At 42.4% G+C, this 9,008-nt stretch overlaps 2 protein-coding genes and 1 long non-coding RNA gene across 5 annotated transcripts; 2 read left to right on the forward strand and 1 right to left on the reverse strand.

The window, feature by feature from the left end:
• The first annotated feature begins 12 nt into the window (after positions 1-12).
• Positions 13-839, forward strand: LOC135674523 (uncharacterized). Its single transcript, XR_010513642.1, has 2 exons — positions 13-463; positions 572-839. It is a non-coding gene; the product is annotated as an uncharacterized LOC135674523 (long non-coding RNA).
• Positions 840-1,044: 205 nt separating this feature from the next.
• LOC135674522 (uncharacterized) lies at positions 1,045-4,727 on the reverse strand. Of its 3 annotated transcripts, XR_010513641.1 has the most exons (4): positions 4,496-4,727; positions 4,206-4,379; positions 1,233-1,308; positions 1,045-1,098 (listed from the first exon to the last, which is right to left on the reverse strand). XR_010513641.1 is itself a non-coding variant. In XM_065184452.1 (3 exons), exons 1-2 carry the CDS (start codon positions 4,647-4,649, stop codon positions 4,228-4,230), a joined length of 306 nt encoding a protein of 101 aa, XP_065040524.1. In that variant the 5' UTR covers positions 4,650-4,727; the 3' UTR covers positions 1,149-1,308; positions 4,206-4,227. The 3 variants fall into 3 exon arrangements, 2 of the variants coding, with proteins under 2 accessions (XP_065040524.1, XP_065040523.1); XM_065184452.1 differs by lacking the exon at positions 1,045-1,098 and having other exon boundaries at positions 1,149-1,308; XM_065184451.1 differs by lacking the exons at positions 1,045-1,098; positions 1,233-1,308 and having other exon boundaries at positions 3,857-4,379.
• A 659-nt stretch (positions 4,728-5,386) lies between these two features.
• LOC103985331 (cysteine-rich receptor-like protein kinase 43) lies at positions 5,387-8,655 on the forward strand. The gene is given in 6 exon segments (XM_009402991.3): positions 5,387-5,605; positions 5,694-5,830; positions 5,940-6,153; positions 6,642-7,039; positions 8,130-8,276; positions 8,279-8,655. Coding segments are annotated over 6 exon segments (1,332 nt in total). The 5' UTR covers positions 5,387-5,436; the 3' UTR covers positions 8,546-8,655.
• Positions 8,656-9,008: the final 353 nt, after the last annotated feature.

A 9,008-nucleotide genomic window follows, 5' to 3' on the forward strand; every position in this document is an offset into this window, starting at 1 on the left:
GGAACAGCATTCTGTGAGATATCTGTATCTTCAAGGAACAGCATTCTGTGAGATGCATGATGGCTCAAGAGTTGCCCATGAAGGAAGGGTGCAAGGAAAACTAACTGAAGAAGAAGGCAAAGGAGAATCATGCAACCCAACCCTCCTGGCTTCACTCAGAATCAGATTCTGCAGCACAAAGACTCAGAAAGAAGAAACAGAGAAGGAATCCACCCATAAATATATCCCACTTTCAGCTTTATAGCTTCCCTTTTCAAGCATCTTCTCCCCCTGCCACAAGCCATTTCTGCTTGATGTCACACACACACCAGGCAAGTTCCATTGCAGCACTTCATTGTCATTGCAGATCATGTCGCCTGACAACTCTCTGGCTTTGCTCAGTTCATCTGCATGACTATGAGAATGAACATCGACTGCGATGGCTGCTACCGAAAGATCAGGAGAGCTCTTCTGCAAATGCAAGGTTATATGTCGGAACTCTTCATGACGACAGGTTGTTGAGCTTTCGTGTTGGTTGTGTGTGTGTTCTCTAAGGTGACCCCGTTGTTTCTTGGTTCGTTTGGGTATGAAGAGTTGGAGAGCCATTTGATCGAGAGGAAGCAGTGCAGGGTCAGCGTGTGCGGGTCGTTCGTCCCCCAGGATATGGCGATCAAGATCAGGAGGAAGACGAATCGACGGGTGGAGATCTTGGAGATCAAGGAAGTGGAGGTAGGACATGATGGCGGCACAGATCCCAAACCCCCCTCATGAATTATAGCCGATCCCAAACCCTCATATAATGCGTACCAGACACATGGTAAGGTGTAATATTTCCTTGAAAGAAGGATCATTTGCTATCAGCTCCTAGTTTTTGTTTAGTTCCATTCAAGTCTTCTGGACATCCCCAGCCATGCTTTGATCATACTCCTTACCTGCTCTTAACATGTCCAAAGATCTCGATCACTAAATAATAAAATCCTATTAGGATATTAGGGTAAGATGTTTGGCATGGATTCTTCTCTCCCTGGCATAAAATGGTTCAACACACCCAAATGGCTGAGGAAATGTTACAATTCCCAAATCACTCTCATATGCATGATTGAACACAGATTGGAGCACCTGTCCAAGGATGCCAATGAAACATTTGAAGATAATGTGCTCAAATGGACTTCAAAAATTCGAATCCAATAGCTAAACCACTAAGTTTTGAACAAGCACAAGGAAACTTAGAAGGCAGGTAAAGCAATTCTTACTTCTTTGTTTCATACCATCTTTTGAAGCTTTCTTTATGGTAGGATTATTCTCCTTTATGAAATCCTCTGCTTGAGCCTGAGATATAGAGAGAGGAGAGAAAATTACTATCCACTTCTACCAAGATTTAGAATAATTCTACCCCAAACTCTATCAAATGAATTTATTATCCCCTTCAGTCTCATCTAACTATTTTGTTACACTTTTTTTTTTTTTTTGCAATTTTAGAAGAGATGGGAAAGGATAACACAGCCATGCAGCAAAAAATTAGGCTGGAAACATGAGTTTATTTGATGTTTATGGAACCTCAATAAGCTAAATTGGGCATATATAACTCTGTATCTATTTCTTCTTGTTTTCTCAAGATGACTGTGCCCAAGTTTTGAATCTCAATAGCAAAAAACTATTTGGAATGCCTATTCATTTCTGCAAAATGCAAACTTCATTTTTCTAACATTAAATGCAGCAAAGCAACTTAATATACAGCAGAGTAACTTCAAGGAAAATTTGAAAACGAATACCCCCCTTTACTGTGAGTAAACAACAAATACTAGCAAGAGTTTCATGTCTCCGGACTAGTGCACATACCCTCATGCCCTGTATATGCATCGACTTCTGGTTACATATCGAGCCATGCAAACCCACGATATTGCTTATCCTATAGTATCAAACCACACACCAAGCTAGTTTGACATGTATGGGTATGTAACGAATATAGGAATATTTGCAACCTCTTCATTCAAGAGAATATCAGCCTTAAATGGGTGCTTCCATTGCTTTTGGTTTCTAATTCCTTTCCGCAAGCATATAAGGCCAGAAAAAGTCCATCATAGTTTTAATTTTCCTAAATCATTGTCTTGGGAGATAGGCCTTCCCTTGTTACCACTCCATTTTTCAAACACATTTCTTTATTGTGTTTGTAGTAGGAACAGTATTCAAACCAAACTATCTTAATAAATCAATAACAGAACAATCAACTCCAAATCTTCCTAATGGATCCTATGTCATACATGAATACCTAATTTACAAGATTAGCTTAAGAAACTAGAACTTTGAGGCTTTCATTTCTTAAAGAACAAGGACAAAAAATTAACATTGACAAAGTACAAATTAAAACCATATTCCAAATAGATATTATACATCAAATGTTAGTAGTATGCTTCATCCATCACTAGTTGTAATCCAACGTGCCCAAACACAATGTATATTTTCAACGTGCAAATCTTTATAATGAACAAAGAAGATACCTGCAACTAAGCAATTTCAGGTTCTCATGTACTACAGGTGACAGATCAATAAATGTCGTTGCAATATGAACACCCACAACTCTACTGAATTAACACAGCCAATTCAAATTCACCTATAAATGTCCGCCATAATTCAGTGCGATGCTCACCAGGTTCTCATGTACTACAGGTGACAGATCAATAAATGTCATTGCAATATGAACACCCACAACTCTACTGAATTAACACAGCCAATTCAAATTCACCTATAAATGTCCGCCATAATTCAGTGCGATGCTCACCAGGTTCTCATGTACTACAGGTGACAGATCAATAAATGTCATTGCAATATGAACACCCACAACTCTACTGAATTAACACAGCCAATTCAAATTCACCTATAAATGTCCGCCATAATTCAGTGCGATGCTCACCAGGTTCTCATGTACTACAGGTTATAACACCTACAGGTGACAATTCAAATTCACATACATAGGTTCTCATGTACTACAGGATCCAGATGAATAAATGTCGTTGCAATATGAAACCCATAACTCTGCTGAATTAACAGAGCCAATTCAAATTCACACACACACATACACACAATACACACATATATCTCATGAAAAGCACCATCAATAGATGAGCTTCACAGACTATGTATGTTCCTCTTAAATAGCTGGCATATAAGCATAATAGAAAGCATGATGTGCATGAGCCACATCTTAATTTGAAGTGGTTGTGGTACAGGATAACCCAAGCTTGTTTAATAATATGAAACATCTGCTTTTTGTATACAAAATTACAATGTGTTCATACATTACATGTTTTATGTGCTTAATGTGTTTTATAGATTATAAGAATGCCTCTGGGAATGTTAACACCCAATAAAAGATTTTAATGCCCCAATTGGTTTCAAGTTCTAGTAGATATGCACTGCACCAACGACTATTTACTAATCGGAGCAAGGTCCGGTGTCAGTATTAATTTAAAAAAAAGAAGATTATCTGTCAGGTATTACCGGATAATGTGCATAAACATAGCATGCTCTGCTGAATATGAAATGACACAACCACTGAAGCATGATGGAACTTTACTGTAACTAGGTTGAGAAACAATATTAAGAACCCAAAACTTGTGTTAAGTACTTGGGAAGAACAACACCCATTAGAAAACAGGAAATCAGATTTTCTTTTTCCTTTTCAAATGCATCAATCAATGTCCAGCAACACCGAACTTATCATTAGAAATCTAGTAAATACCTGATTACCTATCCTCCAACTTGTTAGGTTGAGGATTCAAAACCAATAAGGTTCAATATCGTGCTAATAATTTAAACTTCTCACTTTATCAGAGAGAAAATTTTGCGGTAAAGAAGAAAAACCACTTCACAACCAATCTTAAAAATAACAAGCATATGATCCTCTCGAGCAATGCCTTCAATTCATTCTATACAATATTCGCATACACCACCCACAACGAATCCAAGAACCATGCGCATTAATGTATAACGAGAAGAACCAACTAACATAATCAGCAGAATAACAGAGAAAGCTGCCTTAACTTCAACTCATTCTTAACCTGCTGAAATCATCATATTTCAGCAAAAAGAAGTAACCAAAATAGTCCAACAGTAGGAACCGGTTCAATATTTGGTACTAACTCACTGCAATTGTGCCACAATCAAGGACAAAGCAAACTCATTATTCTCCATGCGAACCAAAGAAGGAAGGGGCAAGAAAGGATTACAAGATTGGTCGGCCATCGTTGACTACGCCTTCTTGTAGCGTTCTACCTCGCCCTCGTTCGGGAAGAACCCCATGAGGCGACCAGCGGAGTTCTGGTAAGCGTACATAAACCCACCCATGACGCCAATGAGGCCGCCGGTCACCATCGAGGGCCCCCGGATGTTGGGCTTGATCCCTGCCACCGAGATCCCGATCCGATGAAAACCCATATCCCTAACCCTAATTGCGGGATAAAGAACAACAACAAGAAGAAGGATAGAGAGAGAAAGAGAGAATAGAGAGAGAGCGTACCGGAGAGGTAGCCGACGGTGACGGAGATGCCGGTGATGGTGGAGAGGCGGAGGTAGTCAAGGGTATTGAAGTTAGCAACGGTCTTGGTGAAGGGCGGGTTGCGATCCACCACCGGGTACTCCGGCTTCACCGACGCTGTGATATCCGTGTTCATCCCGCCGCCTCTTCTCAAAAACCCTCTCACGGTCTCTGTGTATTACTCCGATCTCTGTCACGCACACAGGAAACGAATTGGGAACCATGGAGAAGATATTTGCGTTCACGATCCAACCACGTGCTCGAGTCACGCTAAGGGTTTATGGCGCCTGGCCCGTGGTGCGGCCCAACACGGGCCATAAGTTTCTGGGCCGGCCCAATTCATGGGCTAGGTTGACTTTCTTTTGTTACTTTTGACGGGCAATTTTTCTGTTTAATAATATATTTATTAATATTATCTAAAATCTTTAATAAGATAAAATTATGATGAGTTGGCCTTAAATTACGAGTATCTCCATGCGCTCATCTGCTTCTTTCCGCCGGTCTTCGTCCTCCCATTAGCCACGTTCAGTAGCTCGGTCCACGTGTCTCATGAGTTCATAGCCGTCGTCATCGTCATCGTCCCCCGTCCATGTTCTCGACACTGCATTAGTTCAGCTTGAGACCGCAGCACGAGCTGCCCCGCGCACTTCGCATTGCGAGCGAGCTATCAGAGTCCGTCTCTGTTATGAGCAACACGTTTTCCATCCGGTGAATCTATACCCGCTGAGTTACACGCGTGGACAGTGGAGGTACGAAACGGAGCCCACGTGGGGCCCGCGAGAATAAAGTGCGGAGGAAAAGCAGTGCTTTCGCTATCGCCCGCTTCCGAGAAAGCACAGTCTCCCCTTCGTCGTCAGCTTTGGGTCGTCAACGCGGCTTGTTCTAGTGGTCTAAAAAGCCGTAGTAACGTACGAGAACGGTGCATGATTAGAAAAGCGATACAGGTACGATTCATATTCGGTGGCCACATTTGTCGCCCCGCAATCCTTATTGCATCGGATCGTGGATTTCCCTCCGATTCGTCGTCGTTGATGAAGAAACCCATGAAGTTGTTGGAGAGCCTTATCAAGCCCTTCTTCGGCCGCAAAAATGGTAGATCCTTGCTTCTTCTTCTCCTCCTCCTCCTCCCGGGATTTTGAGTTCGTTTCTTGCTCGAATTGACTTGCTGTGATGGTTGCAGAGGGCAAAAAGGAGGACTTGGAGGCGATCGCGGCCAAGGAGCAGAAAGTATTCAGGTATGAGACGCTGGTGGCGGCCACTCGCAACTTCAACCCTAAGCAGAAGCTCGGGGAAGGGGGATTCGGTCCGGTCTTCAAGGTAGAGCATGTGCAATTGATTGACGATGATTAATCGGGGGATTCGGATCGGGAGGACGCGGGAGAGGAGGATGTTGCTTGTTGATCGATGATAAGTGTTTCTCGTGCAGGGGCTGCTGGAGGATGGGCGGGAGGTGGCGGTGAAGCGGCTGGGGCGGTCGTCGCGGCAGGGGGCGAGGGAGTTCCAGAACGAAGCGATGCTGTTGTCCACGGTGCAGCATAGGAACGTGGTGACCCTCCACGGCTACTGCGCCCACGCCGACGAGCAGCTCCTCGTCTACGAGTACGTCCCCAACGAGAGTCTCGATAAGCTCCTCTTCTCCAGTAAGCGCCCACCAACCTCCTCCTCCTCCTCCCTATTTTATTTTATTGTTCGCCTCATTTTGCAGTTAAAATTATTATTCATTTCAGAAAAAGAACAAAAAAAAAATCGGATTTTTTTTCGTCTGTAAAGCGCGATGTTTCACACTCTCTGACTTAGGCTCCACATACATGAAGGATCGATTTGATGGGAGTTCTATTTTACCTTTTTGTGTTGAATTCCTTGCATCTGGACATCACCATTGTCTAATTTTTTATCCTTCCTCGACCCGAAGGATCGCTTGTTATTCCCATGCATCCAACAGTGGAGCTCAACAACTTTGACTAGTCTTCCGCTGATGATTTAACATTACCTGTTTGAATCTAACTGGAGTGCAACCGTTCAATGGATTCTTCTTTACTGTTCTTCAAAACATTTTACTCGTGTTTATGATGATAGTTGCCATTTTGTAATGTCGTTGTGCAATCTCTTGTTCCCTGTGGGAAAGCAGAGGAGGGTAATTCGAAGAAGGTGGAGCTGGAATGGAAGCTAAGGTATCAGGTGATGGTTGGGGTGGCTCGGGGGCTGCTGTACCTGCACGAGGATGCGCACACCACCATCATACACCGTGACATCAAGGCCAGCAACATCCTGCTGGATGACCGATGGGTCCCTAAGATTGCGGACTTTGGGATGGCACGCTTGTTCCCCGAGGAACAGACCCATGTCAACACTCGTATTGCCGGCACCAACAGCTACATGGCACCGGAGTACGCCATGCACGGCTTCCTCTCCACCAAGGCCGATGTCTTCAGCTTTGGCGTCTTGGTCCTCGAGCTCGTATCAGGCAGAAAGAATTCTGCATTCAGTCCCCTCCCCGACCCTGATGCTGACAGCCTTCTTGAATGGGTATGCCTACTTCCTCCTCGATAAGTATATTACTGCATGCTGTCTAAATGTCTAATTCAGGTGACCTGAATTATTACTGATAAGTTTTCTTTCTAGTTAGACCTTGCCCACTTGTTGAAAAGCATGATGATGAGTGGTCTGGTCATGTTATTGTTGGATTTCTATTACTATCAGCTGGCAAAAAAGTATCACTGTTAAGGTTTTGTTTTGTCAAGCCTTAACATGGTCAACATTTTCCAAAGTACAAGAGATGCTAGAGAATTGTCGAAAAATCAAGATGCCAACTTTTTGAACCATCAATTAAGAAAGAAGCAAAATATTGTATCTTTTCATTGCCTGTTAGCTGCCATTTCTGGCACCAGGATGGACATTGGTCAAATCTAGGGAGTGACCAAAATCCCAATCCAATGGGCTAAGGTCGACAACAACCACCTGATCCATGTTCTCGAGCCAAAACTCCGGATTCTAGTCAATTGTATCAATAAATCGCATTACGTTGATTGGCAAAAGCAGCATATTCTACATTCGCTACTGTATTTCAAAATTTGGCCCTTTAACTGATTAGTTTCGACCTTAACTTTTTTCATTCTTTTGTGTTATTAGAAACCAATCTCATGCATGTTTCAACTACTACTAGGCAGATTGGTTCTAAAGCTATTGTTCATGTTTCAAATTTTCCTGGTTCATTTATTTCAACTAGAAAACCGTTAAGGCTGATGAGCCGAAGGTTAGACTGGTTCATTTATTTGAAGGAACTGATTGAAGTTTAAGGCTGATGAGACTTACCCACGGAAAATTTGATTATATTTAGACCTGAAACTTGAGCACCTAAGAACTAAACTTGTTCTCTAAATTTGATTAGGAAGATTGTGTATGGAAGATGCTGAAACTAAAGATGGCAATTTGTACTGGACAAGTTTTGGTGTAGTATTTGCTCCATGTATTCACTGGAAATTTGATAGTCTTGTCTAAAATCTCCCAGTACACTTGCATCTTACAAGAGATCTTTCTTAATGTGCCTTATAGAACTTGCCTCTGAGGTATCTTTGCTTGTGATGTGGATGACATGTTGTTTCAAATGAATTCTCAGGCTTGGAACCTTCACAAGAAGGGCCAGACTCTGGAGCTGATGGATCCCGCACTGGTGCCCACGGCAGACGTAGAGCAAGTCGCAATGTGCATTCAGGTCGGTCTCCTCTGCACTCAGCGTGACCCCAAGCTGCGGCCGGACATGAAGCGCGTAGTGATGATTTTGTCCAGAAAGCCAAGCATTCTACAGGAGCCAACCCAGCCTGGGATTCCCAGAACCAGATTTCTGAGCTCTCACGGAACACGCGGTTCCCGCACGGGTTCCGGCAGTTCGGGTGGTGCATCTTCCTCTACTGTAAACTCTGCCTCCACCTCAGCGGCTACCACCTCAACAGCAAGACATCATTCATCATATCAGGAGCATCGCCCTGTGTGATTTTGTATAGTGTGAGCAAGTTTTTGTTTCATTTTAATTAGATGCATTTTTCTGTGTAAATTCTTTTGGGATGCTTGGTTGTGAACTGAACGAGCCTGCCTGAAGTAGGCATATTCTTTAATTCAAGGAAATGTGTGATTTGAGGTGTTTATGATGCATAGGACTAATGATTGAACCAAGCGATTCACAATAGCTGGAGATCAGCTCAGTTTCGTGCTCACTTTGCCTTGCATCCATGTAAACGAGTTGTACCTAATAGAATTTGCTTTAGATTCAAGTTGAAGAGAGTATGATGGAGAAAAGGAGCAGAAGAAGAGAGAAAGAATCGAACCACCTCGATAACATAAATCATTTTTAAATCATATAGTAAAAAATTATTTTTTTTTATTTTAAATATTAATCTTATGATACATTAGATTTGGTATGCCGCTTACCGAAAGTCAAATGTTTGAAATCTTAAAAAAAAAAAAAAAAAAATCATTAGATGGTAAGATTTGGTCAATT

Source organism: Musa acuminata, chromosome BXJ1-5 (genome assembly GCF_036884655.1).
Source record: "Musa acuminata AAA Group cultivar baxijiao chromosome BXJ1-5, Cavendish_Baxijiao_AAA, whole genome shotgun sequence".
Lineage (NCBI taxonomy): Eukaryota > Viridiplantae > Streptophyta > Magnoliopsida > Zingiberales > Musaceae > Musa > Musa acuminata.